This window comes from Eulemur rufifrons, chromosome 8 (genome assembly GCF_041146395.1).
Source record: "Eulemur rufifrons isolate Redbay chromosome 8, OSU_ERuf_1, whole genome shotgun sequence".
Lineage (NCBI taxonomy): Eukaryota > Metazoa > Chordata > Mammalia > Primates > Lemuridae > Eulemur > Eulemur rufifrons.
The window spans coordinates 79710901-79731530 of NC_090990.1; the positions used below are offsets into that span (position 1 = coordinate 79710901).

General features: G+C 36.8%; 1 protein-coding gene across 2 annotated transcripts in view; it reads right to left on the bottom strand.

Moving 5' to 3' along the window:
* DBT (dihydrolipoamide branched chain transacylase E2) overlaps nt 1-20630 on the bottom strand; it is a 39733-nt gene continuing 19103 nt past the window's right edge. For both annotated transcript variants that reach the window (XM_069478283.1, XM_069478284.1), the window contains 7 exons: nt 17036-17157; nt 14329-14545; nt 13498-13664; nt 9426-9503; nt 6720-6911; nt 6514-6585; nt 1-1341 (listed from right to left, as the gene is read on the bottom strand). In XM_069478283.1, the coding sequence (XP_069334384.1) occupies nt 1174-1341; nt 6514-6585; nt 6720-6911; nt 9426-9503; nt 13498-13664; nt 14329-14545; nt 17036-17157 (1016 nt within the window). In that variant the 3' untranslated portion in view covers nt 1-1173. The remainder of the gene's footprint in view (nt 1342-6513; nt 6586-6719; nt 6912-9425; nt 9504-13497; nt 13665-14328; nt 14546-17035; nt 17158-20630) is intronic.

The window sequence follows — 20630 nt, forward strand, 5'->3', positions numbered from 1 at the left end:
TTTTTAAATAACAGCATTTATCATTTTCTGATTTAAAAATTATTTCCATGTTGAGAAAAATCTAGACATTAAAATGACCATTTTTCCCCTCACAAAACTTCAACAACTAATTTTGCCATACAGTATTCAACTGGACGATATTAGAAACAACCTGAATTTCTGAATGCAAATAAAAATGTTGGATTATATTCATCTTGATGCTATTTCTGATTAAAGTGGACTTTTAACATAATGGTCATTATGAAATCTTCACTGATGTATAAAATTTATTATTTTATTTTATGTCTGTAATTACCCATTAGCCTCCTTTCTCTTCTTATCCACATTCTTATTTAGGATATGGAGGATGGAATAGACCTTAATTCCTTATTTTATTCTATTTTTTAGCTGAAGATCAAGAAAATTAAAAGGGAGCAGACTTCTGAATATATAAAAAGTAGCCTGGTACATTTAAGTTGTTTCCTTAAATGATGGAAGTTTGCAAAAGTGAAGTTCTTTCCCAAGAAAACACTAAATTATTACCAAAATTCTAAAAGTATATCAATTTTAAACAAACACCTTTAACAGACTGGTTATAAAACCATAATTGGGCATTTTTAAGACCAGGTTATCATTTTCCCTTTTAAAAGATGTTAATTTACATAAATAAAACACAGATGATATCTCTATATAGAGCAAGAATATACTCCTGGATATCTTAAAAGTATAATTGCACTTATTTTATACAATAATTAGCATGATTGTAGGGAAATCGAAAATATTTTTTGTACACAAATTCCTTTTTCCAATTAAGCAGAATTAAAAAGTTTCAGTAAGAGTCAGCCAAAACAAAAATAAAAACAGGGCAAATACTGTATATATATGGCTATCTGTCTTATTGTAACATTAATTTTGTTATTGTTGCCATTTTCAATCCATTGACACAAAGACCTCAGCACCATATTGAGAAGTGACACTCTGACCTATAAAATGTGACAGCCCCAAGAGAACAATTACACCATTATTCATTTTCAGTAAAAAGTCTAATAGAACAGTAATAAGTATTGTGCCTTAGAACCTTAATCATATAATACAAATCAATAATACAAATTATAAAGACAAACATGTGCTGGAACAACTAGGCTTTACATACTCTTTGGAAACTCAAAAAGTTCAAGAATGTCTTATCAATCTTCATTTCAGATGTAGTAGCATAAGAGCTGGGTTTTCTAAGTAGGACTTCCACAAATTAGAGAAGCGTGACATTGTAGCACCATCAATAACTCTGTGATCAGCTGACCAGCTCACATTCATTATCTGTGCCTTATACACTTCTCCTTTTTGGTTAAAACGGGGAAGGGCCTAGAAAAAAAAAGGAATAAAGAGTAAACCTTCACTTGTTCAAAGCTTAAGCTCCAGCAATGACATAAGATCAGGTAAACTGTCCTCCCTACAATAGAGAGAAATGGGCATCCCAAATAATTTTTGAAAAGGTTGACTCCTACTTTTTCCATCTTTGAGAGTATGTGCCTATAGCTGTCAGTTTCTCCAAAGTATTTCCTGTCCCTTGTACTATTCCCATACCTACATTCATTACATTTCATCTCAGATTTCAAACATTTAACAATTATTTAAGAATTAAGGCCGGGCGCAGTGGCTCACGCCTGTAATCCTAGCACTCTGGGAGGCTGAGGCGGGCGGATTGTTTGAGCTCAGGAGTTCGAGACCAGCCTGAGCAAGAGCGAGACCCCATCTCTACTAAAAATAGAAAGAAATTATATGGACAGCTAAAAATATATATAGAGAAAAATTAGCCGGGCATGGTGGCACATGCCTGTAGTCCCAGCTACTCAGGAGGCTGAGGCAGGAGGATCGCTTGAGCCCAGGAGTTTGAGGTTGCTGTGAGCTAGGCTGATGCCACGGCACTGTAGCCCGGGCACCGGAGTGAGACTCTGTCTCAAAAAAAAAGAATTGTTTAACAATTATTTAAGGTACTCCTCTGGGTTCTGAGGCAAGACAGACGATTAAGATAAATAAGGCTTCCTCACTGAAGGCAGCGAGGAAACAAGCCATATAGACACCTGAAGAAAGAAGACGGAGAGGAAGCGTGACTGGAGTGCGGGAGAAAGAGCAGAGCAGGCAGAAGGTGAGTGGCAGGAGATGAGGCCGCAGCTGCGCGGGGGGTGGGAGGGAGCACGTCATTAAAGGCAGTGCTGCTCAATCTCTATTTGGTAAAGGACTTTAAAAAAAAAAATTCTAAACCACTGAGGGCTTTTTTAATTTTTTTTTTTTTTTTTTGAGACAGTCTTGCTCTGCTGCCTGGGCTAGAGTGCAGTGGCGTCAGCCTAGCTCACAGCAACCTCAAACTCCTGGGCTTAAGCGATCCTCCTGCCTCAGCCTCCCAAGTAGCTGGGACTACAGGCGTGCGCCACAATGCTTGCCTAAATTTTTCTATTTGTAGGGACCGGTTCTTGCTCTTGTTCAGGCTGGTCTCGAACTCCTGAGCTCAAACAATCCGCCTGCCTCAGCCTCCCAGAGTGCTAGGATTACAGGTGTGAAGCACTGCGCCCGGCCTACTGAGGGTTATTTTTTTAAAAAATACGTTAAAAGTGATTCCCTATTCAGTACAATGTACACTATTCAGGCGATGGGTACACTACAAGCCTAGACTTTTCTATTATACAATTCATACATGTAACAAAAAAATTTGTATCCCCCAAATCTATTAAAATAAAATTAAAAAAAAAAAGATTCTTATGCAAACTTCAGATATTTGAAAGTTAAAAAAATTATATAGTCCTATAAATGCACACATTTCCATGTAATCTCATACTCTAGATTATGCAAACGCCCCTGATCTATGTCATCTCCATATTTTTCATTACATTTGTAATCCTCCATTACTACCCGTTAAGAAGGCAGTGCTGAAAGAAGTCCACAGCCACATAAAAAAAGAAGATCTGCCCATCACCTACCTCCCAGCCAAGACACTGCAGCTGCAGAGGCAGCCCAAATAATCCTCAGAAAAACACCCCCACAAGAAACAAGCTTGACCACTCTGCCATCTTCAAGTTCCCCCTGACCAGAGTCAGCCATGAAGACCACAGCACACTTCTGTCCACTGTTGATGTCAAAGCCCACAAGCACCAGATCAAACAGGCTGTGAAGAAGCTCCGTGACACTTACATGGCCAAGCTCAACAGCCTGATCAGGCCTCATGGAGAGAAGAAGGCATAGGTTCTACTGGCTCCTGATTAAGGTGCTCTGGATGTTGCCAACAAAATTGGCATCATCTCAACTGAGTCCAGCTGGGCTAACTCTAAATGTATATCTTTTCACCATTAAAAAAAAGATATATAAAATATAAGCCCCAACTTCTTGTTATTAGATTCAACAGACATAAAATCACATTGTCAAACTGCTATAAAAGTTTCTGTACTTATCTCCTCACACCTGTGTGACAACAGTCACATCAGATGCAGGTCTGGATCGCTCTGAGTAGCATCAGTATAGGACCCCTTAAGCCACTACAGCTACTTGCCTTTATTTCTGGGCAAGATAAACCACTGAAGGTGTCTGAGCAGAATGTCCAGTCACTGAAAGGGGAGACTTCAGGAGGAGCAGGTTTGAGGGTGGAGAGAGGAACAGGAGCTCGGTTTTGGACACGTTAAAATTTGAGATGCCTCTTAGACATCCAAGCAAGATATGAGTTTGGAGTTCAAAGGAGAGGTCTAATCTAGAGATATGAACTTGGGAGTCATCAGTGTATAAATGGTATTTAACGCCATGAGATTGGACCAGATAAAGAAAGAGGTGAGAACTGAATCCTGGGGTACTCTGATGTTTAGAGATTGGGAACAGGAGGAGATATGGGCAAAGGAGACTTAGAGGGGTAGGCAGTGAGGCAGGAGGGAAACCAGAATGGAGAGGTATTCTGCAAGTCAATGTAAAGAAAGTTTTTCAAATTGATCAATAGTCGAGTACAGCTAGTCGGTCAAAGAAGACCAAGAATTGAGTTATGTGGAGTTTTATGACTTAAACAAGTTAACAACAAAGAATTAAAAATTTATGAAAAGAGAAAATAGCAAAGGAAAGATAATACAAAAGGGAGAAAGGAATTAAATACTATTTGTCCCTACCCAACAAAGATTACATTAAGTTATGAATAAGATTTATACTTAAAGAAATATGCTTCACAGCTTGAAGAAACCATGGGTAAAATAATTCTGTAAAAATATATCTACTGAACAGATATTTGCGCACCAATGTGCATAGCAGCATCACTGACAATAGCAAAAAAATGGAAACAATTCAAATCTTCATTGACAGATAAAATATGGTGTATATATAAATACAATAGAATGTTGTTTAGCCTTAAAAATGAATGAAATTATGATATATACTACAACATAGATGAACCTTGAGAAAGACACACAAGGACAAATATCGTATGATTCCACTTATATGAGGTACCTAGAATAGTCAAATTCATTCATAGAGATTTAATGAAGAATGGTGGTTACCAGGGGCTGGGGGAATGGAGAGTTATTGTTTAATAGGTGCAGAGTTTCAGTTTGGGATAATGAAAAAGTTGTGGAGATAGATGGTGGTGATGGTTGCAAACAAGGTGAATGTTCTTAATGCTACTAAACTATACACTTAAAAGTGGTTAAAATGGTAAATTTATGTTATATATATTTTACCACAATTATATACATACATACATACATACATAATTCAGAAGAAAATAAAACTATCAAACAGGTGTAATGGCTTGGAAACTGTAATTCTGTGAGATTCAAATACTGAATTCGTGGCCGGGCGCGGTGGCTCACACCTGTAATCCTAGCACTCTGGGAGGCTGAGGTGGGAGGATAGCTCGAGGTCAGGAGTTCAAGACCAGCCTGAGTAAGAGCGAGACCCCGTCTCTACTAAAAATAGATAGAAATTAACTGGACAACTAAAAATATACAGAAAAAATTAGCTGGGTGTGGTGGCACATGCCTGTAATCCCAGCTACTTGGGAGGCTGAGGCAGAAGGATTGCTTAAACCCAGGAGCCTGAGGTTGCTGTGAGCTAGGCTGATGCCACGGCACTCTAGCCTGGGCAACAGAGCAAGACTGTGTCTCAAAAAAAAGAAAAAACACTGAATTCTTGTTGGGAAGAGATGAATGTTAGAGAATTTATCATTCAGAGAACTCCTAATTTGGAAAGAACAACTGTCATGCTGTGTATTTGTTTTTTCTCCATCTCCTCTGTTTGCCATAAAGGAAGGTGGATGCTAGGAAGAGGAAATAACTTGGAAAGCAACTCAAAGGCTGAAGGAAAGCTTGTGTGAGGGTTTGGGATGCCAACATGCAAGTAGTAAATTCATGAAGGCAAGTCCCAGAGATGTTCAACATAGAAGAATTATGAGTACAGAAAAGAAGAAAGGTTCTTGTTACAACATGCAGAGCAAAATCAAGGTTAATGTAGTGACAATGGCATTTAATAGTGGTGGTACTGAACCAGTATCCAGGAGCTTATCTACCTTGCTGGTCTTCAACCCTGAATTAACAGGAATGCACAAGCCCCATCCCCCCCAAATTCTTATTCAGTTTGTATACGGTGAGATTGGGCATAATTTTTTTTTCAAGCTCCCACATGACGTTAACATGCAGCCAGGGTTAAGAATCATTGCAACCCTTATTCTAAGTAAGTGCCTCCTAAAACATGGCCACAGATCACTTTTTTTAGCCCCACCTGGGTTCTTGTTCAAACATAAGTTTTGGGGGCTTGGTTCCCAAGGCCAAGAAATCTGCATTTTAACTAACACTCCCAATGATTCTTTTTTGTTTTTTGAAACAGGGTCTCACTCTGTCGCCCAGGCTACAGTGCAGTGGCATCATCATAGATCACTGCAACCTCAAACTCTTGGGCATAAGCGATCCTCCTGCCTCAGCCTTTGTAGTAGCTGGGACTACAGGCGTCAGGCACACGCCACAACGCCTGGCTAATTTCCTATTATTAGTAGAGATGAGGTCTCGCTCTTGCTCAGGCTGGTCTTGGACTTCTGGCCTCAAGAAATCTTCCTGTCTTGGCCTCCTAAAGTGCTAGGATTACAGGCATGAGACACCACGCTCAGCCACCCCAATGATTCTAGAGCAAAGTATGAAAAAAAAATATTACAAATACTATTTTGGATTGGTTTACTATGATTCTTTGGTATCCTTAAATAAAGATATTTTGATAGGAGGAGATTAGCTGTATTTGTGATTATCCATAAAGACTCACATCTGTGCCTGGCATAACCCACAATGGTGGATCCACACAGAAACAATCCAGGTCACCACCATTTATTACACACAGAGGCAGAATTGTAGGCCTAGTTCTTAAGAAGAAATTAAAAAGACTTACTGAGCCAAATTCACAAACTCAAACCTACAAAGTGAGGGAAAAACCTTAGAAACGGTCACTCTTGTTTGTGTTTTGTGTTTACTGCCCCCCCCACCCCATTTGCTTGGACTCTGTTTTTCAATTATTTAATACATGTACCTTAATTGATCCAAAGGCTCCAATGGCTACTTCAGGTGGCAATATCACTGGTTTGGCGTAGGTACCACCAATCTATTTACAAAAAAAAAAAAAGAGTAGAAAAATTAAGCTTTCAGGGAACAAATGGCAAGTGACATTTTATATTTTTAATTAAGCGTACGATCAAAAATCTTAAGCTTATGAATTTAAATATTACTACTACTTACTGATCCAATGTTGGAAAGAGTAAACGTCCCTCCTGTAAGATCAGTGGTGCTGAGCTGACCTGCAGAGCCCAACTTCTGGAGGCGATCCAGTTCAGTGGCAATCTCAAATACAGAGCAGGCCTGAACGTTTTTCACATTAGGAACAATCAAACCCTGCTCAGTATCCATTGCTATCCCAATGTTATGAGAAGCCTAAAAAATAAAAAATATATATATCAATGATAGGCCTTCTAATAAATAAGCTAATAGCAAAGAAAAGGTCAAATTTCACTGTCTTCTAAAAACAACCCAGCAAAAACTATTTTTACCAGATTGGCAATGATTTAAAAGAAATAATTTTAAAAGGGCCAGGTGCAATGGCTCACACCTGTAATCCCAGCACTTTGGGTGGCTAAGGTGGGAGGACTGCTTTAGGTCAGTTTTGGACCACCCAACACAGCGAGACCCCTGACTCTAGAAACAATTAAAAAAAAATTTATCTAGGCATGGTGGCACATGCCTGTAGTCCTAGCTACTTGGGAGGCTGAGGCTGGAGAATTGCTTTAGCCCAGGAGTTTGAGGTTACAGTGAGCTGTGATCATACTACTGTACTTCAGCCTTGGTAACAGAGCAAGACCTTGCCTCTTAAAAAAATAATAATTTTAAAATAATTTCTAAAAGATTTTTTTTAAAGATAATGTTTTGTTGATAAGAATATAGGGCCACAGGCTAGTTCCCTTTATTTTTTCTGGGAATGTAAGCTGGGAGAGGTTGAGGATCCCTAATCTGAAAATCTGAAACCCAAAATCCAAAATGTTCTAAAATCCAAAATTTTCTGAGGACCAACACAAAGTCACATGTGGAAAATTCCACACTTGCCGTCATGTGATGGGTTATAGTCAAAACATAGTCAAAACTTAGTTTCATGCCCAAAATTATTAAAAATAATGCCAGGTGCAATTGGTCATGCCTGTAATCCTAGCATTTTGGGAGGCTGGGGCAGGAGGATTGCTTGAGAACAGGAGTTCAAAACCAGCCTGCGCAACATAACCTCTACAAAAAATTAAAAAATTAGCCTGGTGTGGCGGCGCATACAGGAGGAGCTACTCAGGAGGCTGAGATGGGAGAATCATTCAAGCCCAGGAATTTGAGGCTGCCATGAGCTATGATCCAGCCACTGCACTCCAGCCTGTGTAATAGTGGCTCACGCCTGTAATCCTAGCACTCTGGGAGGCCGAGGTGGGCGGATCGTTTGAGCTCAGGAGTTCGAGACCAGCCTGAGCAAGAGCGAGACCCCACCTCTACTAAAAATAGAAAGAAATTATATGGACAGCTAAAAATATATACAGAAAAAATTAGCCGGGCATGGTGGTGCATGCCTGTAGTCCCAGCTACTCAGGAGGCTGAGACAGGAGGATCGCTTGAGCTCAGGAGTTTGAGGTTGCTGTGAGCTAGGCTGACGCCACGGCACTCACTCTAGCCTGGGCAACAGAGTGAGACTCTGTCTCAAAAAAAAAAAAAAAAAAAAAAAGAATTGTATAAAATTACCTTCAGGCTATGTATATAGGTGTATATGAGACATAAATGAATTTTGTGTTTACGTTTGGGTTCTATCCCTAAGATATTTCATTATATATACGCAAATATTCCAAAATCTGAAAAAAAGAAAAAGAAATTCAGAACACTTCTGCTCCCAAGTATTTCAGATAAGGGATACTCAACCTGTATAGACTTTCTGGAAAGCATATGACAAGATGCATCAAAATTTATAAAAATATGTGCTAAAGCGCTAAATGCAGAAGTGTACACCAATACACAGGGATATTGTATACAGATTGTTTATAAGTTGTAGAAACTGCAAATGATCAAAATGCTTATCAATAAGTCACTGGCTAAGTAAATGGTAACAAAGCTGTATTTACTGGCATATAATGATGTCCATAATATATTAAGAAGAAAAAAGTGAGATAAAGAAAAATATGAATAATTCTATATATATTTTTTAAAGTATATAAGAATAAATATAAGAATAAAATCCTGGAAGGATGTGTATATCTCAACACAAACAGCAAGTTATATAAGGATCATGGGGTTGAAGGTAAACATCATTTTCTTGCCTAAAATTTTTATAACAAGTATATACTTAATCAGGAAATATTAAAATAAAAATAAATATACCCAGCTGTATTAACCATATTAACATTTTAGATCTGACCCCCCAGAATATCTAAACTCACTTCCTAGTTGTATATTTCTAATGAGAAATATACACAGGAACGGCATCCCTAAAGAGTTCTCAGTCTTAAGAAAGTTTCACTCCAAACAGAAGAGTTCACTCAAATTGCAGTCAAACTTATTACTTTTCTCATTTAAATTAATCTTAAAATTTCAGGAATTCAATTTTGAGAGAGCTGCTTCTTTTTGAGAGGGTAAAGTAGGGTAGGTAACATAATCCACTGCCATATAGCTATATATTTCCATTATTTTAAGCAGAAAACCAAAAAAGCTTAAAAATGCCAATCTCCACATCTAAATGGTAGCATTATTAACCAGCAAAAACAAAAATAACAATAAATTATACTTAAGTTTAATGTTTTATCCCATATTTTTTAATTCTAATCTAAAAAAGACCACTATTTGAGGGACAATAGAAGCCTCTCTAACCTACAAGCACATTGGCACTATCTTCTGTTTATAACAAGAACATTTTCACACTGTATAGCCAACCTTGTATGTTATATTCTGGCAGTTTTCATCCACAGAAGCATTAAGGATGGGAAACTGTAGTAATCCCAAGGATGCAGCCTGTTTAACAGAAAGAGATTGCAACTTTAGCACCTTTAACTTGGAGAAGGGGTAGGGAATTCCAAGCAATAATAAGTATTAATATTAAAAGAAGGAGGAAGAGAGCTCTTGTTTATGCTGAGTTTAATTTCAAGTCTCCATGTACCTAGGCACATTACTTCCAATGTTACCTTCAAGCAGTGCAGAACTAGGTCACCTAATCATTTGAGAATAAAAGATAAAGCAGTCAAGTAGCTTGTAAAGATCAAGGAGATTTTTCTAAGTGATTTCCTCACTTGCACGTAGTCTTAAGATTTATATGAGAAGTAAACTTGTAGTCCAAATATACACTAGGAATTAAAACACAAAAAGACAGGTAAGCTATTTCCCTGTGTAGAAGGAACATGTAATAAGGATTTCAAAGTGCACCGGCCAGGAAAGGTCAGTTTTCTACCTGGTGTCCTTGGCCAAATGAAGGGCTGCGCTGGCACGAACACTTACTTTAGTGCCTGAGTCTCACTGAATAGTATTTATGTTTTCCCTGTCTGCTTTCTTCTCCTGTAATCTTTCCCCTTCTTTTTTCCTTTTCTCTCTCTCTCTCTTTTTTTTTTTTTTTACAGCCACAGAAACTGTGACCTTTTGTCTTTTAACACCATTTCTCTCCTGTTCATATTCGTATTTCCCTGTTTCCAAAATGTTCTTGATAGCTGGTTCTCTGCCCATCCAAGATCTAATAATCGAGCTTCACATATTACATGTGGTAGTCATGCCTTGTATTAAACTGAAAAGATAGCAAAATTAAAATGCTTAGGATTGTGCTTAAAAAGAATTCCTTCCCCCCACTGTCCTTGTCCAGTCCCATTAAGAGCTCTTTACATGCATTGTTTTAAGTGTTATTTTTGTCTGTGGGTTGGTGGCCTTAATAGGGGAGGAAAAATGTCAAATCCTTGAACTGGAGAGTTACAGTGATTAGTTTAGTTGGGATGGGTATGGAAGTAGATCAATGAAAGAAAAATATAATGAAAAGATTTGCTACAAATTCTTTAATTTTTATGACTTGGAAGTTTTAATAAGTATTTGATTTGATAACTGTAACTTTAATCTTCTTTGTGTAAAAATCCATAACTAAGGTTAATCTAAAGTGTTATACATAAAAACAGTGGTTTCAGTATAATCCAAATTTTATAAAAGAAAATACAAGATATGTGCCCACGGATTAGGTTATTTTTTTGCTTGTACAATACTTCATAGTATTTTCCAAATGTTCTATAACTTATGTGAAGTGTTATTTTAAAACAAAGCAAGCTAAATTTTATGTTTTCAAAATAAAGATTAGTTTTAGATTAGTCATTCAGACTGAAACAATGAAGAAAACCGATAATAAAAGAAAGTCAATGTATTAAATGGATGGTCTATCCTTGCTTCAAAACAGACTTGCTGTTACCAGAAAACCGTAAGAGGAACCTGATCAGAAATGCAGAAGTCATGTTCTCTTGCTCTTCAAGGTTAACTTCACTGGGGTCCTCACTGTGTTCTTCCCCAGTGGCAGGATCTTGCTCCAATAATCCTTTCCACTCACATTTTTTTTTATCTTCCCATTCTCCAGCTCTTTTCCTTAGCCTACAAACCTGCTCAATTTTTCCTTGAGGATGTGCAGGAGGGGAGAAGGCAGATGGAAACTCTCCTCACTCTCCGGCACACAACCACCTTAGCTACCCTCTGCACCTACTGCCCGTCTGCCTTTCACCAGCTTTTCCTAACGCTCCTCTTTCTCAATTCCTATTCATTACCCAACCAACTGTAACCAAGCTTCTACCTCAACAATACTCAATTAGTTCTGGCTGAGGCCACTCATGGCCTCCTGATTACTACTCCAATAGCTTGTTCCTATTCCATATCCTATTTAACCTTTGTGATGCATATGCCTGCTATCTACTCTGCCCTTAAAACTTTTTTCTTCTCTTTTAGTGTAAGAGGCTGAACCAACGGTCCCACTCTTTCACACCTCCCTTTATCCACACCCTTTGGTAGTGCTCTCTCAGACTAACCTTAGTGACTTGCTTTGGTCAATAGACAAGAACAAACTTGAGCCAGGCACGGTGGCTCACACATGTAATCCTAGCACTTTGGGAGGCTGAAGCAGGAGGATTGCTCAGGCCCAGGAGTTTGGGGTTGAGGTGAGCTATGATGATATCACTGCACTCTAGCCAGGGAGACAGAGCAAGACTCTATCTCAAAACAAAAAAACAAACTTGGGGCAGCAGAGCCTGGGCAAATAAAAGGGACTGAGCAATTTCTGCCTCCTCTCTTCATCCCTGCCGTACTAAGAGACCACGTGTAGGCTGGTATGCCAGGGAGACGAGGGAGACTTACGGAAAAGAAAGGAGCCAGCCCCTAGCCAACCTGCTAGCTGACTGCAGGTAAGAAACCTCTGCTAAGATCAGCAGACTCACCCTGCTCACCTCATGTAGACTAATGAGAAACAACAAATGGCTGGTGTTTTAAATTATTAAATTTTGGGGTTGGCTTGTTACATAGCAATAGATATACTTGGCTTCTTTCTAAGTGCCTCTTTCCTTGTTATCCTATCATCATCCTACCACAGGCCCCACACACCCTCTTCGATTGTCTTTGCCAACTCCACCTCTATGTACCCCTGTGAAACCCTTAGCCTTCTCATTCACACACAATTTGGGTGATGTCAAACACCTGTTTCAATTGCCTTGTCCTATCGATAACTCTAGAGACATAATGAAGTCCAGACCACTCTCCTTTCATTATAGACACCTACTACATCTCATATTTATAAAGCACCCACTTACTTCTTTGTTAGGGTAGTGGCTTAAAAAGCGGAGCTAAAAGAGAATAGTTTCTGCCTCATGAGGTTCAGCATCCACTGAAGAGACAAATGAGAAAACACATGCCACACACAGAGATAAATTGCAATGGGAAACAAAAGAGTATTTAACTCAGTGACAGCTGTGGAAGGCTTCTGGAGGGGTCTGTACTTGAACACAGTTTAGTATTTAGGATGTCCAGGTATTTGATCAAGAGAGGAGGGTACATTTCCAGTGGAATTGTATATTCTGGCAATTACGTGTAGCTTAATATGACTAAAACAGAAGAAGGGGAGGACTGGAGAGGTAGGCAGCAGAGATGTATAACAGTATTTATATGCTACATTAAGGAGTTTGGAAACTATCCTAAAGGCAATGAAGGAAAATCACCAAAAGAATCAGGGAATAAAACAATAATTTGATTTGATTTACGGTGTAGTCTTGGTGCAGTGTCGAGAAAGGGCAAGAGGAGAGCCACGCTGGCATTAGAGATGCCAATATGGCCTTCTGAGTGAAGCAGACCAGGAGCTGAAACAGCTTCTCCACTTGTTAGCTAGAAGCCCCCGACAAGTTTCTCAACCTCTTTGAGCCCCAACTGCCTTAAATGGAAGTGGGGATGGTAATAGTTACATGTGAGGGTCATTCTGAGAGTTAAGAGATAACGTATACAGCATGCTTAGTACAGAGCCTGGCACTTGGTAGGTGTTGTAAATAGTCATAAATATGAGCTAGACTGTGAGGCCTCAAGGTCAGCTGATGGTCGTATTCCATTTTATATTGGTCCCACAGCCTAGCACTAAAATTGATTCCCAGAAGCCTCGATATAAGTTTGTTGAATAAATGAAAATACCTATCAGTGATATTTGTAAAATCAATACCAAGTCTCATTTTAGATCAAATCATGACTTTGCTGGAGGGATCTTTTTAGAATTAAAGGCTTTACTTAACTGGCAGGGTAATCTCCACCTAACTCAAAGAGATAAGTAGATAAAAATATGACAGAAATTTCAATTTTATAAATTCCTATTAAACAAAGAAATAATACATTTGTATATTTTCTAACTACATGATGCGATGAGAATATTTTTATTCAAACCCATAGGCAACACACTGCATATTTACAAAAGAAAAGTTTAAATGTCCTTCTCAAGCCTTGTTTGAAATTAATGAAATCTTACCTTTAAGAAGAAGGGCATAAAGGTGAGTTTAATTCCACGAGCTAAAGCAATGGGTTTTAATTCTTCTCGTAGCTTAACCAGTTCAGTAAGGTCAACCTCATCACAATAGCCAAAGTGAGGTATCTTCAGGGCTGCAGACATAGTCTTGACCATTGCTTTTTGAAAGCCTGGAGAAGATTAAACCATTACTTATTTAAATTCTTAAATCCTTCCATCGTTTTTAAAAACCTAACATAGAATGTTCTCTAATGTCCTTTACTCTCTCAATTAAACTCTTCCTATTGTTACCATCTTCATCACATTACATTACACTGAAAGTCACTAATTTCAAAGCTGGAACATTGACTACATCACAACACCCACTGGCAAGTACAATAATATAGCGGGTAATTGCTTTAAATGCTGTGGTGTATAAAAAATTCAAAAGGATGCAAGCCATGTATTTACCTAACGGCTTTCTTGCAAAGCCACTCTTCTGGAAATTAATTATCCTAAGAGTTTATAAATAACAAGTCAGAACTAGTTATTTTGAAAGCTAACTAAAAATAATGAATGTTTAAAATGTCCTGAGCAAGTCTTCAAGCAGAAAAATTATCAGTTACAAGTTCATATTCCAAGAAACCTGCTAAGATATCACTCTTCAGAAATTAACAGTACATATAAATTGAAAGTGTTTCCTGGAAAAGGTGTATTATTTCTCCATTAAAAAATTATATGCTGAATTTGAACTTACCCCTCAGTAAGAATTAAAAACATATTACATACCTTTATTTATTGAAGCAGCTTTCCCCAAAATAAGCATACTATTTCCTTATACTATGTCATTTTTACCTTTTATGGGTTCTGTTTTGTCCTTGCCTGTGAATACCAGAGGTTTTGACACTGATATGGGAATGGTCATGTCTTTTGGTTTTGGCAGAGGTGGTATAATTTCAGCTTTTGGTGAAGGAGGTAATATAGCTCCTGTCTGCTTTTCCAAATAGTTGAGAATATCTTCTTTAAGTATTCTGCCATCTTTTCCTGAGCCAACAACTTCACTCAGCTTAATCTAAAAAATGACATATTTTAATGCTAAAAATACAACTACTTAAAAATGAATCAATCATTAAAGTTTCAAAATGGAATTTAATCAACTGAAGGTGAAAACATATCTCTGCCCAATGAATTAGTACATGGAAATAACATTTTCATTACCTTAATAGATAACCTATAGCTATCTTACATAAGTAATTATTTATTACTTCTGTACACACTGGTAACTAGGACATATCTATATGATCCATAGCTATTATAAAAACTTGCATTTTTAAATAGTCAGGTATTTTAAAATCTCTTGCATAATTTTCACTCAATCTTTTCTACTCTTGGAGACTATATAAGAGGGAGAACTGGGCCAGGTGTGGTGGCTCACGCCTATAATCTCAGTGCTTTGGGAGGACAAGGAGGGAGGATCACTTGAGGCTAGGAGTTTAAGACCAGCCTAGGCAACATGATGAGACCCTGCCTCCACAAAAAGAAAAATTTAAAAATTAGTCAGGCACGATACACATGCTTATAGTTCCAGCTACTCAGAAGGCTGAAGCAGGAGGATACCTTGAGCCCAGGAGTTCAAGGCTGCAGTGAGCTATGATTGGGCCACTCCACTTCAGCCTGGGCAACAGAGTGAGACCCCGTTTCCAAAATAGCAATAACTAAGAACAAAGAATTTGAGAGTTTAAAGAAGAAATAACACTATAAAAAATTTAGACCAATGTTTCTGATGTAGGTGACCAATTAAACATGTAATTGTTTAAATAATCATCATACCAAACTTCTCTCAAATTAGTTTGTTTCTGATAGTTGCTTTGGAAAGATCAGTACAAAACAGTTAATTCTAGTTAAATAAAAATAAACACATAAGCTTGGATGATATCCTCACACATAGTGTGTGTTAATTAATTTCTTAGGGTTAAGTCCAGCTTCATTTATATCAGTGCAGCTCTAAAGATAACTTTTAAAATAACTTTAAAAGAATAAAGGACTTTATTAGTCAAAGACTAAATTTATAACAAACTCTGAGAATTTAAACAAATAATTTTTAGGCAATTATAAATAACTGTAAATGCCACTGGTTTTTAGTTTTAAACAAATTCAATTTATAAATATGCAAACTGTGAGAAGAAAAAGGTGATTTATAATAATAAAATCTACTATTTAATTTCTAGTAATCATATAAGTATTCTAGTTATGATATACATCATTAGGAAGTGGTATAGGAAAGCCAAATCATGCATTTCTTCTATAGGTGGTCTTTCTATATAATTAAGAAAAAAAATTGGTAAAATGCTTTATAGCTTTCAAAGCAATATATAAAACCATTATTTCATCTGATGCCCTTAATAATCTAGTGTTCCATATCATTATTTCTATTTTTTATTGTGCTAAATCTCTTCATATTTAGACACATTTAAGGGTTACATAAAATTTCATCAAGGGTGTATAACATAATTTACCTAAGCATTTCCCTGATTTTGAATACATACACACCTTTTGATTTTTCGCTATATAAAACACCAGGAAGAATGTATCCTAGATTATTTTCTTGGGATAGTTCTCCAATGGCCAGATAACTGGCTGAAAAGGTATGAACATTTAAATGATGTTATAACATATTTCCAAAATGTAAACTTTTGTTTTTTCCCACTGTAACATAACTACTTTTCTCAAAAACAGACAAAAAGTTTGCATTGTGGGGCACAGTGGAAAGAACTCAGGCTTTGAAAACAGATAAATTTGTGTTCAAATGCCCAGTTCAGTTTACTTGATGTTCAATAGTTAACCAATCTCCCTGCTCTTTTTCATCAGCAAAATGGGGATAATCCAAACCATCCCACAGGGTTGCTATGAGGATTAGAGATAATGTGTGTACAGTTTCTGGTGTGTATTCAAATACCAACATGTGCTCAAATAATAGAGGCAATGATCGTTGAGGCACTGCATAAGGTCTAAGAGCACTGGTTTTAGAGTGACATAGACTCACTTTTGAATTCTGGCTCTGATGCTGTTAGCTCTGTGTCCTCAGACTTGTTACTTAACCTCTCCAAGTCTTAGAATAGCCTCTTATCTCACAGGGCTAAATGAGATAATATGTAAATACTTATCAGAGTGCCAGGGGGCCCCCCTTGCCTGGCATTCTACCCTCCATTCAGTCAATGACGGGCAGAGGGAATACAAAATGGCTCTCCCCATCCCTTTTAGATTAGGACAGATCCATGATACCACATCCACATCCAGCACATTGCCTCTTTTTTTCTTCTCTTTCCTATTCTGCTTCCTTCATTCCCTTTACAGGTTTTCACTCCTTCTATAAATCAATCACATGCACCCAACTTCTCATTTCTCCCAAGTACTTTTATGCAGCTATCACTTTTTAGTAACAAATATTTTCCTGTTTTCTTTAATTCTAACTTGAGCCATTTCATCATGGGATAGTTGGCTAATTTTTCAAAGATACAAATGTATACTTTCTATGCAGTCTCAGACTTACATACGAACTTACATTATTTTCCATTGCAAGTCGGCGAACTGCAGGAGTTGCCAGTGTTTTTTGGCCCTTTATCTCCTGGTGTGTGTGTTCATCATGCGACACAGCGGGAGTTTCCACAACATCTTCTTCTGAATCTGGTAACAAGGTAAAACTTAACTTCAGTTGAAAATACAAAAAGAAAAAAAAAATCTTAGTGGTCTATAATATCTTAATAAATTCAACTTAAAGTTTGTTGTCTAAATGCATAATAGTTGAGTTACTTCAGAAAAAGGAAAACACAATTATCTTAACGGTAGGGGTGGCGCAGGGGTAGATATATATTGGTACCTGGTACTGTTTAATTATTAGTACCTGGTGTATACTTCTGTTATAATCTCTGCAGCTACAAGTTAAAAAATGAGTATCTTCAATGAATTTTAAAACATGTACTTTAAACACTTTCCTAATAAAATCCTCATTTACAAATAGTATGAAAAAAGAATCAAATATGAGGTAAATTATATAAAAGAATCATAAAATCTAGGACAATCTTAGACACTTTCCTGAGATGATAAAATATTTAAAAGTTTGCTCTGCTTTGAATATGGCTTAAGGCATGCTGTGGCCAATGCTAATTAGGTTGTTCTTTTCTCTAACTATAGAGTCCTGATGTTAGAAAAACTATCTCAGGCTATTAGCAAATGTATTTTTGCAAGCAAAAAAAAAAAAAAAATCTTTTTGAAAGCATTTAATTGTCAAAGTCTGTTGTTAGGAAATCTATGATGTATGGCAGAATCTCTGTCTGAATTGGTAAACTAAAGACTGATAGAACTTCTGAAAATCAACAGACAACTAACTGGGTTTGCTTTGATACTTTGACATACAACTCTAGGCAAATAAAAACTTTCCACTGCTGTAATTATGGAAAGACAGTCTATTCATTTCTCTTCACTAGTCTATGAATTGGCCCAGTGGAACTAAAAAAAAATTCCCCTAAGGATAAAGAAGGAAAGGGGGAAAAAAAAAAACAACTTGTATTGAGCACCTATTATGTGTCAAATACCACACTAAATATGCAATATCTTAACTTAATCTTCATTCCAACTGTGTGAGATAGGTGTTATTATCCCCATTTTATAGATTTTTTTTTAAGAAAAATGAGGTCTGAGAGATGAAAGGATTGGCCCAAGGTCACACACCTAATAAATTCAAGAGCTGAAATTCAGTCCTTGGGCTGACTCAATCTGTGCTGTTTCCATTAGTTCATGGCCCCAGTAAATTTTCTCTCTGCTCAAAGTAGCTAGAATATAACTCCTATAGTTCAAGGCATCATTACATTGAACTTTCAGAATCCCTGTATATTGTCCACATCTGTTAAAGTTACTGGAGAGACTAGTAAGAAAGATTAGGAACTAATTAGCATTAGGAACTAATCAGGAGATTCAATTGTAGGAACCCCAAATACTAACTTGGTAGTTTGAGAGTTCTCATGTTAAAAAAAAAAAAAAAAAAAAAAACTAACTTGGACAATGCATATTTGCTGAAGTAAGAGAAATGTATAAATATCCAAATATATACCAGAATTATTATATATTTCCAAAAGATCAAGTAATTTATTGCAACTCACCTTTCTGGAAAACATTTTGTGATATATTAGCTACATAGTGCTACCTTTTAGAATAACTTAGGTGTAAACATGAGTGACAAAACAAACTTATTTGTGAGAAGTCACTCATATTATTTGTAATAGTAATGTATTAATAGTTGTTGGAAGAACACTCTCTTAATCAAATAAAATACCATTTATTTCATAGCACTTTAAATAACATTCAGTGTTGTAACATATTTTCTCCTTTGATGATCACAAAAATCTCATAAGTATGCAGAGCAGATTTCTCAATTTTACCAACATAGAAACAGACTCTAAGGGGGATGGAGTTAAGACTAAACTCAAATTTCAAGATTCTCCCCAGCTAATGCAATTTAGTGGTTCTAGCATTACACTCTAATGTGAGATTTTAGTTTTTGGTGATTGATCTTTAGTTAATGAATTAGAGTACAGTTTCACAAGCTTTAAGTAAATTTTATGAAAGAGCAAAAGAACTCTGGTAAGTAAGCGCTTTTCCTCATGAAGTCTATCAATTCAGTGTTGATGCAATTCCTCATCTGAAGCAAATTTACAATAAAACCACATTATTTCAGGTTAACTAAATAAAAGGGTAACTCGAATTGGTAAAAATAACAAAACTATGAAATTGCAATATTCCTAGATATTTCAAAAACTATTTTCAAGAACATTAAATAGTCTAATTCACTTAGCTGAGGGAAATTCTTTTGATTAAAATGTTTTGAAATACTAAAGCTTTCAATTATGTTTGGAAGCCCTTTCCTTATAGCACAAATATAAACTTTAGTTCCTGACCAAATGATCATAAAGTGAGAACTAATGACATCCAAACTGGTGAGATTTCATTGCACTTTCTTTTTCACTTCAAGTTATTAAAACAGCCAATTCAATCAATCAATCCACAATTGGCTGTACAAAATTAACACTTATGGCTACCCTTTTGAGCATCTACTATGCCCAGGCATTGAACTTATAATTTATGTTATTGAACATAATTTAATTAAATGATATGCTATATTCTTGCAAAAGTTTTATGTGGAAGAGCTTTTTTAAAAACTCTAAAATACTTTGTACTAACCCTGTAAACAATTTCAATATTATAAAGTCTATGTACTTATGTAAACTCTAAATTGTATTATTATAGCAGAATTTTGTTAATATGTATATGTACATTGTTAGAAATTCAGTCCCGGCCGGGCGCGGTGGCTCACGCCTGTAATCCTAGCACTCTGGGAGGCCGAGGTGGGCGGATCGTTTGAGCTCAGGAGTTCGAGACCAGCCTGAGCAAGAGCGAGACCCCACCTCTACTAAAAATAGAAAGAAATTATATGGACAGCTAAAAATATATATAGAAAAAATTAGCCGGGCATGGTGGTGCATGCCTGTAGTCCCAGCTACTCGGGAGGCTGAGACAGGAGGATCCCTTGAGCCAGGAGTTTGAGGTTGCTGTGAGCTAGGCTGACGCCACGGCACTCACTCTAGCCTGGGCAACAGAGTGAGACTCTGTCTCAAAAAAAAAAAAAAAAAAAAAAAGAAATTCAGTTCCATTGTTCTAGATGCAAAATGGAGCAGATACTCATCTTCTCCGTACTAAATTTTCAGTGGAACAAAGTGGTTAGGAGCATGGACTTTAGAATTAAACAGAGCTAGGGTCAAATTCTAGGTCTACCACTTAATAGTTAGGTGATCATAGGCAAGTTATTTAAACCGAGTCACAATGGTGGATGTGTTTAATGCCGATAATAATATAAATATGATTAAATGAGATTGTATACAACATTAGCACAGAGAAAGAATTCAATCAATGATAGAAGTTGATGTTAAAGGGTAAAAGCAACATAATGGCAGAAATATAGTAGTTTTATGAAGTATTCTGCTAAAGCTTGTGTCCCTCTTTCTCTTCCCTTATTACTTCCCCATGGTGGCAGGACTCCTCAATTAGGCACAGTAAACATATGTTATTATAATATTATCTTATGGGACCACCATTGTATATGTGGC